The sequence below is a fragment of the Megalobrama amblycephala genome, linkage group LG24 (assembly GCF_018812025.1).
Source record: "Megalobrama amblycephala isolate DHTTF-2021 linkage group LG24, ASM1881202v1, whole genome shotgun sequence".
In the NCBI taxonomy this organism is placed as follows: domain Eukaryota; kingdom Metazoa; phylum Chordata; class Actinopteri; order Cypriniformes; family Xenocyprididae; genus Megalobrama; species Megalobrama amblycephala.
In genome coordinates, this window is record NC_063067.1 from 4403730 (window position 1) to 4418364 (window position 14635).

Sequence of the window (14635 nt, forward strand, 5' to 3'; positions counted from 1 at the left end):
AAACCTTTGGGATTCAATAAAAGAGATCTAGTTGTACTACCTTACATACTTTGGATGTCATATCTTTTTTTTTTAATTATTATTATTAAGGTCTTTGGACAATAAAATGACCCGTCACATCACTGACCCATGTATAAAAATATCAAATCCAGAGTATGCTTTGTTTCACGTTATAGCAAAATATAAGATATAGAAAACTGACAAATTACAGTGTACAGATATGAATACATATTTAAAAACATAAAATGCTGATGTCATGAAAACATCTATCTATCTATCTATCTATCTATCTATCTATCTATCTATCTATCTATCTATCTATCTATCTGTCTGTCTGTCTGGTATTAAACATGTAAACTTTCTATTCAGTGTGATTGTAATAAGCCCCGCCCACTGCTGGCGTTATGCACAGGAGCTACAAGATGGCGCAGGCAATATTTGAGGTTCTGGAAGGTATTAATGCACTTTATTTGAGATCCTTCAGCATATGCACAATCTATAATGATTATTTTATGTTTTCAGTGAGAATGCATGCGCGCGAGAGAGACGAGCAGAGCAAAGAAACACATTTTACACAGTTGTTTCGGTTCATGTAATTGTCACTGTGTTTGAATAGTAAAAGAATGAATGTTTTTTAAATATATAAATAATAATATTAGCGCAGGATCGCGGTGGATTTGATGTCTTCACTTTAATGTAGCTGAGCAGAGAGATTGATGTAGAGGAGGGAGGAAGAGCGATTGGAACAACAGCCTCGTGCCGCGGATCATGGCGGAGGGAGAGAGACACGTCAGGGGAAAAGCCACAGAACAGCCTTACATCTGCTCAGTTATTTGATTGCATTATTATACACTGACACTTTCATGTTCAGTGTGAAAATAGTAATTGATATTTGGTATAAGTACTTATATTTGTGTCCACATTTGATTGTTTTTGTGTTGCAGATGTTTTCTTTTCCTAAACTGATAGCACTTGGTATTATGATGGAAGGAAATGGTCATGATTCAGTGATAATCTTTTAAATGATTGGTGTATATATATATATATATATATATATATATATATATATATATAGTTATTAATTAGTAGCTACTAATTAATTACATCTTCAGCAGTGTAACTGGATTTCTTTAGCAGTTACTCTGTCTAAAAAGTATTGGATTACTTATTAATTACTTTCTAAATCCCATATTAACCTCAATGATAACATGAAACTACTCTTAATTCTTTCAAATAAATAATATAAAATTGCATAAATTATTCTTGAACTGCCCAAAGTATTTAAAGGAAGAAGGTTACATTAAAGGGTTAGTTCACCCAAAAATGAAAATAATGTCATTTATTACTCACCCTCATGTCGTTCCACACCTGTAAGACCTTCGTTAATCTTCAGAACACAAATTAAGATATTTTTGATGAAATCCAATGGCTCTGTGAGGCCTTCATAGGGAGCAATGACATTTCCTCTCTCAAGATCCATTAATGTACTAAAAACATATTTAAATCAGTTCATGTGAGTACAGTGGTTCAATATTAATATTATAAAGCGACGAGAATATTTTTGGTGCGCCAAAAAAACAAAATAACGACTTATATAGTGATGGCCGATTTCAAAACACTGCTTCAGGAAGATTCGGAGCGTTATGAATCAGTGTGTCGAATCAGTTGTTCAGAGCGCCAAAGTCACATGATTTCAGCAGTTTGGCGGTTTGACACACGATCCGAACCGCTGATTTGACACAAAAGATTCATAACGCTCCGAAGCTTCCTGAAGCAGTGTTTTGAAATCGGCCATCACTAAATAAGATGTTATTTTGTTTTTTTTGGCGCACCAAAAATATTTTCGTCGCTTTATAATATTAATATTGAACCACTGTACTCACATGAACTGATTTAAATATGTTTTTAGTACCTTTATGGATCTTGAGAGAGGAAATGTCATTGCTCCCTATGGAGGCTTCACTGAGCCATCGGATTTCATCAAAAATATCTTAATTTGTGTTCTGAAGTTTAACGAAGGTCTTACGGGTGTGGAACGACACGAGGGTGAGTAATTAATGACATTATTTTCATTTTTGGGTGAACTAACCCTTTAAAAACATACATTTAACATTAAATGTTAAAATCTGATGTTAAATCCACTATTGTTTTGTATAGAATTGTTCTGTATACAGTATTTAATGCAGTTACATCAGAAATAACTGTAATTAAATTACTGAAAATTAAGAGTAAACCCTTACTTTACTTTTTCTAGTGAAAAGTAATTATATTACAGTAATAAATTGCATTATACTCAACACTGTGTATATATAAGTGCTGTCAAAACAATTAATCCTGATTAATTGCATCTAACATAAGTTTGTAAATATATAATATGTGTAATATGCGCGATTAATTGATTTGACAGCACTAACACACACATTATATACAGTCAAACCAAAATGTATTCAGACATCTTGAACATTTCATTCATTAATACAGTTTATTCACTTAAAAAATGGTAATAAAATATGACAAGATCTCAGAGTTAAACTGTGTTAGAAAAAATAATCTTAATTATGTCGGATAACACTTAAGCAAAACAGTGTCAGGTCAAAGTGTCTGAATCATTTTTGGTCCCAAATAAATAAATATGGGTGTGAAATATAGGTTTTAGTTTCAATAATTATAATATCTACAAAGAAAGGGACTTCCAGACAACTAACTAGCACAGATACGTAGGAAACCAGTGCTTGAGAAACAGTGTCATTATATAATATAAAATATTTTTGACCAATCAGAATGAAGTACTGCAGAGAGTCATGCAATAATGATTATTAATACTACATATAACTCAAGTAACAGTACTGAAATGGATTTTGAACTGGCAAAATTGTCAGGAAGTAACTGTCTATTTATTGATTAAGTCATGTTTGTCTTCTTGTTAAGGCATGGACAATCAGACGGTGCTCAATGTCCAGTCACTGTTAGACGGTCAGGGTGGTGTTCTGGATCCGGGCACACAAAACGTCTCAGGAACGACCATCCAGCCAATGGGTGAGACTTATTCATGCATTTATGTGATTATATACCGTATTCAGTCAAAGGCAAAGTGTGCATTTATATCAGTGTTACTTTAGTATTATTTATATACTGTTTTATTTATATTTATTAATATTTTGAATTAGTTTTTTTTTATATATATATATATATATATATATATATTTTAATTTTAGTATTAGTATTAGTAATCATTTTTATTATTTTTTTTATATATATTTACAATGAATTCATTTTTCAATTTTAGTTTTTCAATTTTAACTTGTTTTATTACAGTTCAATTAGTAATTGTTTTAGTTGTAGTTAATGATAACTGATTTGTATATACATAGTATTGATTTTTAAATATTTTTTATATTTTCAATTTTAATTGTTATTTCAGTTTAAGTTTTAGGAATTTTGTTATGCATTTTTGCATTTTTATTTTTTTATATTTCTATTTAGCCGTCATTTATTTGTATTTCAGTTTTAGTACGTTTTTTTTGTTTTATTCAGATTATTCAGATTTAATAATTTTAGTACTTCTACTTATATATTCCAGTTCTAATTTATGTTTTTTAAATTTATTTTTAATTTATATCTATTTTATTTCAGCTTCATTTTAATTACCTAAAAGGATTAATAATAGTTTTAGTTAACAATAATAACACTGAGTTGTAAATACATATTAATGATTTTTAAATATATTTATTTATTTTTTTATATATATTTTCAGTTTTCATTTTAATTTTAGTTTGTTTCAGTGCTTTTTTTTTTTTTTTTAGTTTTAGTAATTTTTTCACTTCAACCTAAACTTACTTATTTCAGCTAGCTGTCTAATATTTATTTTATTTCAGCTTTATTTCAAATACTTAAATCAATTAGCTTTAGTTAACATTAACAACACTGATTTGCATATACATAGTAATTATTTTTTCAGTCAGTTCTTTTTGTTAAACCTCCTGTATTATTATTATTCCTGTCCGTCACATCACATCTGCAGACGATGACGACGTGTTTCTGTGTGGGAAATGTAAGAAGCAGTTCAACTCTTTGCCGGCGTTCATGACTCACAAGCGTGAACAGTGTCAGTCCAACACGCCGTCACTGGCCACCGTCTCTCTGGCCTCCAACAACGCCTACACCTCCGTACCGTCCATCAGCACGGGAGCGCAGCTGCCCACCAACAGACAGGTACGGCACACCTGCTGAAACACCGCCATCCATATGACTGCGTATCTCTGATATTTATTTGCTTTGTGTATTCCTCAAGGTGTCGTACATCACTGTGCCGCAGTCTCCGCTCACACACACGCTGGTCCAGGGAAACGTGTTGGTCAGCGATGAGGTTCTGATGTCGGCGATATCAGCTTTCAGCTCTCTGGATCAGCCAATGGCAGCCATGCAGGGATCCACACAGGTGAACACAGTCGTGATAGTCTTTTCTTCTCTATTGTGACTTACATACGAGTGAAACTGCTTCTCAAACAAGAACAAATGTAGGGCGGAGCTTGATTTTGTCCATTAGGGAATTGATTGTGGTTTGCTATTGGTGGATCTCATGTGAGTGACAGGTTGCCCCGCCCTCGTCATCAGAGATATATCTACCAGAGGCATATATATGTGTGTGTAAAACGGTGACCTTTGACCTGGTGTTTTTCAGAGCAATCTCAGCATGCATGCGGGAACCTCGTACCTCCAGCACCATCAGCAGCCTCCACAGCCCCTCCCTCAAACACAGGCCACGCCCCTTTCCTCACAGGTGCCCTCCAGTAACAGTAATTCAGTGGTGCAGGTGTACAGCACACTGCCCTCTATGGCCGGCGGCGGTACTGCAGAGGTGCCTGCACTGGGGCTGCAGTCGTTTCAGTCCATTCAGGTACAACGCTGTTTATTCATTCACACGTTCACAAATGTCATGTGAATTTCACCCGTATTAAAATAATGAAATGCACGTTTTTTGACAGAGATTGTAAATACAATTATTTAAACATAATATAATTGACCCTGTTTCGTGTTCTGAATATTATATTATAGTTTTGCTGTAAACAGTGTTATTTTTAGTACTATTTATAGACTATTATAGTATTTATTAATATTTTGAATTAGCTATTATTTTTATTTAACTTTAAGGTTTAGTAATTTTGAAGTATAATTTTAGTATTAATTATATATTATTAAGGTATTTAGTAATATTTTGAATTAGCTTTTATTTTTATATTTCCAGTTTTCATTTAAGTTGTTTAGTAATTTTATGTCCTTTTGTTATTTTATTTGTGTTATATTTTTATTTAGCTTTAATTATTTTATTTCAGTTTTAGTCATTTTAATGCTTCAACTTAGACTATTTTAATATCAGTTAGTTGCGAAGGAAACATTCAACACATAATTTCATTCAATTTTTTGTAATTTTAGGTTTTTCATCTAATATTGTTTTTTCATCTCTATGTAATTAATAGTTTAATAGTTAGTCTATTTTAATAGTTTGAGTGTTAGTTACCAATAACAACAATAACTGCTAATAGTTTTTATTTTTATTTCTATTTAGCTTTAATTTATTTAGTTTTAGTTTTGGTAATTTTAGTACTTTAACATTACTTACAACATTTTTAAGTTTTTCATCTAATATTTTTATTTTATTTTATTATTGTTAGCTTTATTTCAATTACAATTGTAACGATTCTTTAATAATTTTAGTTAAAAAAAACACTGTCTGAAAATAAAAGTAAATGGAGTTGTATGTAAATTTTCTATAAGTATATTAGTTCTGTCAAATCGATTAATTGCATCTAACAAACGGTTGTAATTATATATACATACACATATTTACATACTTTATGTTAGATGCGATTATTATTCATGATCAATCGATTTGATAGAAATTGATTAATCACATCTAGCATAAACATTTGCAAATAAGTGTGTATACACACACACACACACATATTTACATTTGTTAGATGTGATTATTCACGATTAATCGATTTCTATCAATCGATTAATCATGAATAATCACATCTAACATAAACATTTGTAAATGTGTGTGTGTGTGTGTATATAAACACACATATTTACATACTTTTATGTTAGATGCAATTAATATTCCATTTAAAAGTCTTTGTAAACAGCTTTTAATTTATAACATATAAATAAAGATTCATTATTATTAATGAATCTAGGCCTTGTCTGGTTAACAAATGCATATATATATATATATATATATTTACTAATGCAGGTTTATCTGATTATTGATCATTTATTCACCTGATGTGACAGGTCCCCAGTCAGTGTGTGGAGGGTCAGGTGTTCAGCGCCGCTCCGGTTTACAGCCCAGGAAAACAGACCGCCAAAAACAAGAGCTGCACCATCAGCACAAACCTCTCCGAGCTGGGCGAATATGACAAGGTTATCATCCCTAAGAGAGCCAGAAGCTCCAAGAAAACACAGGATGGTAGTTCACACCGTTTATACATCATCTACACCAGCTTAAATTACTGCTTTATTTAGAAGTGAAAACAAGCTTATGTTGTTTCAGCAGGACAAACTAAAGGAAAAGCCCAGAAGCTCAAGTGCAATTACTGTGACAAAGTGTTTACCAAGAACTTTGACCTCCAGCAGCATATTAGAAGGTAAATGAGAAGATTTATATCCAAACCGTGATATTAACGGCACGAAATTCAATTGTTCAAATAAACGTGACAGCACTGTGATCCATCGTGACGCTCCTTTCTGCAGTCACACGGGTGAAAAGCCGTTTCAGTGTATCGTGTGCGGCCGTGCCTTCGCTCAGAAGTCTAATGTGAAGAAACACATGCAGACGCACAAGGTTTGGCCCGCTGGAGTTCACAGCACCGCCTCCAGGATGCCCATCACCGTCCGTGTGCTTCCTCTAAACAACCATGAAAACTCACAGCAGACGGAGGAAGAGGAGCACGAGCAAGGTGAGAGAAACGGAAGTCGTGATAGTCTTTAGTTCACTATTGTGACGTACACTGCCCTCCAAAAGTTTGGAAACGCCCTAGAAAAGTGGGATTTTGGACAATATTGGCATGAATCCTTTTAAATTTGTGATAATTTTGCACTGATAAGGGACAACACAAACTATGAATACATATTTTATTACATAAACAGTTTATACATAGAAAAAACTTGCATTAGCAGCTATCTGACCTAAACTGGGTTCTGATTGGTTCATTGTATTCTAAACTTAATTGGCAATCAATTGTTGAAGCTATTAAGGTGTGCTGACCCAATCATCTTTTACAAACCTGGGCCAAGTTTAAACCAGTAACCAGCATCACAGCTGGCAAAGGGGCGTGTCTGACTTTGACATGAATATATTGCCATTATTATGTAATCAAAATGAAAATTATTATTGCTGGTCTTCAATGATAATGTCAAGTTACTATTTGGACCAAAAAATGATCAGGATTTATGCTGATATCGTCCAAAACCACACTTTGCCTGGGGTGTTTCCAAACTTTTGGATGGCAGTGTATATACTGCTTCTCAAACAAGAACAAATGTGGGGCGGGGCTTGTGGAATTGATTGGATGGTTGTGGTTTGCTATTGGTGGAACTCATGTGAGTGACAGTTTGCCCCGCCCTCGTCATCAGAGAAGAGATTCTGATTCAAGATGAATTTAAAACAATAATGATGTGCACATATAAATCATTTATAATAAATACTGCAATATTCCATAAAAACCAAGAATCATCCATTTTGATTTCATAGTGACTTTAAATCCCGAGAGCCATCTTTTAGTCTATGCTGTTTCCCAGCTAACAAAAATATGTCCTTAAGTTGTGAAAAACTTATGTTTTCTGAAATGGTATTATCTGTGAAATGATGTTATATCTGATAGCTCAAGCTCATTGGTCTGGCCTCGTCTTTAGCCATTGAAGAGCCGGACGCGGAGGTCCAGGAGACGCAGGGTCCGGCGGAGGGGAAGCAGAGCGACGGGACCAACCAGAACAAGCAGATCATCCTCATCGACAGCTCGTACCAGTGCCAGTTCTGCTCGGCCAAATTCAGCACCTACTTCCAGCTGAAGTCTCACATGACCCAGCACAAAAACGAACAGGTACCACACGGACTAAAACATTCACAGACAGGAGAGACAAAACATTCGTACTTATTGCAAAGTGTTGCCAATATTTTTACAGAAACAGGACAAAGGTGCTTGCTGAAAATATGAAATGGCATCTTTCATCGTAGATTTATGGCTGAAAATTGTGTTTGGCTGTCGTAAGTAGTGGATGGTGAAACGTTGTAGTGACGAGTTGTTGTGCAGGTGTACCGCTGTGTGGTGAAGAGCTGCTCTCAGACCTTCCAGAAGCTGGATCAGTTTCTGGAGCACATCCACACGCACCAGGAGCAGCTGACGTACCGCTGTCACCAGTGCAGTAAAGTCTTCCCGTCGCTCTTCGAGCTCGGCCTTCACCAGTACTCACACAGCTTCTGTCCGCAGCAGAACCAGCGCAAAGAGACCAACTACTACAGGTCACACACACACACACACACACTCAGCCCCGCATCTTGAGAAGAATGGTCTAATATGCTGCAGAAATGATGTTCTTCCTCAGTATTTTTGTCTTGTTTTCCAGTACAAATATGTAAACATCCTCAAATCAAGATACATTTACTGGAGAAGCGAAATGACTTCAAATATGAAGTCTTGTTTTCGGTGAAAATGATCAAAATGAAGTGAGTTTATCATTAAAACAATGTGCTTAAAGGATTAGTTCACTTTCAAATAAAAATTTCTCACCTCCATGTCATCCAAGATGTTCATGTCTTTCTTTCTTCAGTCGAAAAGAAATGAAGGTTTTTGATGAAAATATTCCAGGATTATTCTCCATATAGTGGACTTCAATGGGCACCAAACTGTTGAAGGTCAAAATTACAGTTTCAGTGCAGCTTCAAAGAGCTTTAAACGATACCAGATGAGGAATAAGGGTCTAATCTAGCGAAATGATCAGTCATTAAACAAACGATCGCCTTTGTAAGTGCTTCTGCTTTCCGTATTCTTCAAAAGGCTTACGCTGTGTGTCCTACACCTTCCCTATTCTACTTACGGAACGAACGCATAAACTGTAATTTTGACCTTCAACCGTTTTAATTTGAAAGTGAACTAATCTTTCAACTCAAAGAGAAAGCAAGTTTATTTTTATTTTTCCATTGGCAGATATTTGTTCTTATTTTCAGCAAAATCTCACTTAATTTTGATGGATTTTTCAGAAAACAAGACTAATATCTAATTTTGCTTCTCAAGTAAATCTTGATTTAAGAATGTTCAGATATTTGTACTTGAAGACAAAAGGAAGGAAGAATATCATTTTTTGAAGTGCATTACCAGAAAGTCACCAAAGGCCTATTTTTGGAATCAACTCCCTAAAATGAGCAGAAACAAGTATTGGATTCATTCCGCAAATATGACGACATCTTCTGCAGGTCACTGATGATAGTTTAGGTTGAAGAGAATTGAATGTCAGGTTTGAACTGAGTGTGTTGTGGTTGTTCTTGTGTTCAGATGTATGAAGTGTCAGAGTAAATATTCCACACAGGAAGCTCTGGAGCAGCATCTGCTGAACGCCACACACAACTACCCCTGTCCACACTGCATGAAGGTACTCCTCTGATACTGCAATTACCTCGAATTTAGATTTTTAGAATTTAGAATTTAGATCTTCATTTTACTTTAAGTTTTTGTAATTAAGTTATGTGCTGTTGCCCTTTTATATATATTTTTTTAATATTCTATTCTAGTTATTTTTTAAATTTATTTTATTTCAGATTATTTTAGTAATTTTAGTACTTTAGTTTAAGTTTTTCATCTAATATTCATATTTTATTTCAGCTTTATTTCAGTTAACAGTTAATTTTATATTTTCAGTTTAATTTCAGTTTAAGTTTTAGTAATTGTGTTGTGCTTTTGTCAATTTTCTTTTTTATTTCAGTTTTTTTTTTATATTTCTAATTACCTTTCATTTAATTATTTCAACTTTTAACTTTTTAAAATAACTTATTTTTGCTTTATTGTTAATTGTTTTAGTTTTATTATTATTCATAACCTGTTATAATATTACTATGTTGAATTAGCTTTCATTTTAATTTTTAGTCAATTTTTATGTGCTTTTGTCGTTTTTATTAGTTTTTATACATTTATCTTTAATTTATTTTTATTTCAGTCTTAGTAATTTTAGTATTTCACCTTAAACTTATTACAATTTCTTTCTAAGGAAACATTTATCATTTTTGCTTTAAGATTTTCATCTAATATTCATATTTTATTTCATTAACCAAAAATGAATTTTAATATTTGTATTATTACTCATACACTGTTATAGTATTTATTAATATTTTGAATTAGCTTTTAGTTTTATATTTAGTTTTCTTTTTAATTTTAGTTTGTCTTAGTAATTTATTTGCTTTTGTAATTTTTATTAGATTTTTAATATTAGATTTTTATTTCAGTTTTACTTTATTAATTTTAATACTTCATCTTATTTTAGTTAGTTGACAAGGCAACATTTCTACATTTCATTTCAGTTTTATTTCAATTAGCGAAATGATTTTTAGAGTTTTAGTATTAATACTATTATAGTGTTTATTAATATTTTGAATTTGAAATTTTCAAGTTGTAGTAATTTTTATAAATTTGTTTTATTTTTATTTCATTTTTAGTCATTTTAGTACTTCAGCTTAAACTTACTTCAGTTAGTTGCCAAGGCAACATTTCTAATTTAAAAAAACTTAAATTTAGAAAATTAAAGTTTTGTTAGTTTAAGTTTTTCATCTAATGTACATATTTTATTTTATTGCAGCTTTATTCCAATTAACGACTTTGAATAGTTTTACTTTAGTTTCAGTTAACGACGGCATCACTGCAGGAGTCGGTGTGTGAGAAGAATGAAGAATGGTTAGAGACGCAGACGTCAGGTGTCAGTGTGTTTTTGTGTGCAGGTGTTTCCGTGCGAGAGGTATTTCCGGAGGCATCTCTCCACTCACGGCGTCGGCGGCAAATTCAAGTGTCAGATCTGTAAAAAGTTCTTCAAAACTGAGCACTACCTCAAACTCCACACACAGATCCACTCAGGTGTGACGCTTTATTCGGTGGAAATGTCCTGCACTCGTAAAAGCAGGTTTATGGTTATGTAGTTATATCATTGGTATATGAGTGGCATCAGAAATTATTAATTTTATTAATTGAATTTAGTAATTATTAATTACAGTGATTGGTTTTGTTGTTTTGCAGGAGAGAAACCGTACAAGTGCTCCGTCTGTGAGGCCACGTTCAACAGGAAGGACAAAGTAAAGAGGCACATGCTGATTCACGAACCCTTCAAGAAGTACAAGTGTCCCTTCAGGTGAGTGACAGGTGTCAGATCGCCACAGAGAACATCAATCTGACGTGAACATGTTTCATTATTTCTGTCGTCTCTCCTCTGCAGGACTCATGTGGGCTGCACCAAAGAGTTTAACAGGCCGGACAAACTCAAAGCTCATATTCTCTCTCATTCAGGTGAGAATGATCATCACGTCTCAAGATATATAGATATAGTTGGCTCCGTATGCTTTCGAATCACTCTTGCGGTATTTTGATGTCATACACCGATCTGTCTGTGCAGCACCACTTCAGGTCGAACACACAGTGGTGTTTCTTTCTGAATGAATCTGTGTTTTGAGCGAATCGATGATTCAATGATTCATTCATAAAGAGAGCCATGTACTTCATTCCTGAATGAATCAACTGTTTAAATGATTCGAATGAGTGAATGATTCAATGACTTATTCATTTAGACATTTACTGCCACCTACTGGCAGTTTTAGTTTCTTATTTAGAATATCATTCCATTAAAAAATAATTTAATATTTTGGGGAAGGTTTCAGTTTATTTATATTTACTCGTGTTGTTTCAAACCTTTATGACTTTCTATCTTTTGCATAACATAAAAGAAGATATTTTGATCCATAAATATATCTAAATACCAATTCAGATGCAGCTTCTGAAAAAGAAATCATAGCTGTTGAAGCCTAAAAATTTGTGTGATAAATTCTAGGTATTTACAGTTTATTCTAGTTAAAATATTTTTTTCTAAAGCTACTTTTGTAATGTTTATTTAATGCTTTTCTCATTTAACACAATAATGACTTTAAATGATGTTTTGGGAGAAATTTCTCTTCCAAATTTGATGTGCTGATTTAATAGCTTGAAAGCCCTAATATATTTTTAGTGTATTATTACTTTATTATTATTAATATTATTAATATAAGTGTATTACTAGTGTGTGTATATATATATATATATATATATATATATATATATATATATATATATATATATAATATATATATATATACATATAAAGTAAAAAAAAAAAAAAAAAAAAAAAAAAAAATTATATATATATATATATATATATATATATAAGTAAATAAAAAATAAAGTAAATAAAATATATATATAGTTATATATATATATATATATATAAAGTAAAATAAATATATATATATATATATATATATATATATATATATAATTAATATATATTATTTTATTAAAAACTATAATATACTGTACATATTACAATATGCAATATATAAATATATATTTTTTTTCTTCTTTTTAAGCGAGTTAATTAAAAAATAATTTAGAAAAAAATATTTATATTCAGAAAACATTCTCTGACAACAAGCTTTTAAATATCCATTTTTTTCATGGTATAATAATGTGGAAGAGTATAATAATGTATGTTTTTCTCTGTCCTGCAGGAATTAAGCCATACAAGTGTCAGTTCTGTCAGAAGTCGTTCAGTCGTCGAGCTCACATGCTGGAACACCAGCGCTCACACACCGACAACTACCGCTTCCGCTGCTCCGCCTGCAACAAAGGCTTCACCCGCCAGAAATACTACCGAGATCACAAGTGTCCGCTGGCGGGGGGCGCGGCAGGAGACGTGCGGGCCGCTGACGGGACGCAGGGACGAGACAGCAGCGAGGGTACACACACACACACACACACAAGTGAATATATTTGTAAGTATGAATTTTTAATCTATATACTTTTTATTAAAACTTCAGGGGACGGATCTCCTGCCGTGGAGCCTGACGAACGCGGAGAAACCGAAGAGGAGGGCGAGGATAATGATGGCGAGACGCAGCAGGATGGAATGATGGGAATGGATGGAGGAGAGAAGCAGATGAGAGAAGAGGAGGAGGAGGAAGAAGAGAGGAATGATGAGACGAGACTGGATCACATGCAGGAAGAAGACCGAGCCGTCAGACTGCTCTCTGAACCCATGTGCTTCCAGACGGTGGACTGAAGAAGAGTCAAGCTGCAGTGAACTTTCTACTTGTATTTCCCAGAATTCACACACTTGCGTCATGTTGTTTACGAATAGAGCGGTGCAGGGATGATGTAAATTTGATTTTGAATTAAATTTTGAACAACCCGGATGTTCCCATAACAAAAACCCAATAGGATTATTCCATGGGCTTTTGGATTATTGCAGAAGATAATATCTGTGATCAGCAAAAGTTTATGATACTTACACATTTTGTCCATCAAGATCATTTAAAGAAATGAACACAACTATTATGAATTTTGATGCCTAAATGCAGTTTATAAACGAACTACACCACAGTCACATGACTTCCTTGACACTTGTTAGAAACCGCCTTTTTCAAGACGCATAACAGCTTAAAAAAAAAATCACAAGTGGGTATTACTGATGTATTTTATGCTGTAGAATAAAACCTGAAAGTATCATGAGCTTATGTTAACCACAGACCTTATTTCAGGCATTTTAGGCAAAAACCCACTGACTCATTTCCAGGTTTTGGCCTATAATAATACATCATCCCTGCAGTGCTCTATAGCGTTGACTTGCACAGTCATCTTTAAAAGTATAAAAGATGTTTTCTATCATTGTCAAGGGGACAAAAATCCCTGTTGCTGATCTTAAATATTTGATTTGTTTTATATTAAAACACTCTTGTAAGCTAATTTATTTTTTCTTGCATTTGTTGAGATGAACTCAGACTGTAAACTAATCAATACAGTTTCAAATAAAATACTGAGCTGAATTTCTGCACGTTTTCAGTAAGGTTATCATGTCTTGTTTTAATGTTTGTTCATAAATCATGCAATTTATGGGATACTGACCAAAAACTGGACAAAACGCTGTTGTTAAAGTTGCTAAAACTTTAAAATAAATTTTGGTATATAAATATTAGATGAAAAACTTTAACTTAAGCATATTTTATCTGCCATGTACTGTACTTGATAGTCCCCAATTAATCAATATTGAATCAAAATCAAATTGTGAAATTTCGTATCAATGCCCAGCCCTGATTATATATATATATATATATATATAAAATCAGCACATAATTACTAAAACTAAATTAAAGCTAAAAAAATAAGTTAATTCTAAAGATATATTATAATTACCATTTATATAATAAAAATTAAATAATCTAGATCTAAAAAAAACTAAATATTAATATATTTTTATAAAATATTAATACATTTTATTTCAGTTATTTGCCAAGGCAACATTTCTAATTTCTGTTTTTTAAGTTTGAGTACTAAAATTACTGAAACTAAAATAA

General features: G+C 32.7%; 1 protein-coding gene across 3 annotated transcripts; it reads left to right on the forward strand.

Annotated features, from left to right (window-relative positions):
- The first annotated feature begins 347 nt into the window (after window positions 1-347).
- Window positions 348-14123, forward strand: znf341 (zinc finger protein 341). Of its 3 annotated transcripts, none has more exons than XM_048178770.1 (16): window positions 348-453; window positions 2929-3036; window positions 4022-4212; window positions 4292-4438; window positions 4682-4897; window positions 6295-6469; window positions 6554-6647; window positions 6754-6959; window positions 7915-8102; window positions 8313-8521; window positions 9552-9648; window positions 10985-11117; window positions 11277-11388; window positions 11473-11543; window positions 12794-13021; window positions 13103-14123. In XM_048178770.1, exons 1-16 carry the CDS (start codon window positions 405-407, stop codon window positions 13342-13344), a joined length of 2466 nt encoding a protein of 821 aa, XP_048034727.1. In that variant the 5' UTR covers window positions 348-404; the 3' UTR covers window positions 13345-14123. The 3 variants fall into 3 exon arrangements, with proteins under 3 accessions (XP_048034727.1, XP_048034728.1, XP_048034729.1); XM_048178771.1 differs by having other exon boundaries at window positions 6557-6647; XM_048178772.1 differs by lacking the exon at window positions 348-453 and adding an exon at window positions 507-828.
- Window positions 14124-14635: the final 512 nt, after the last annotated feature.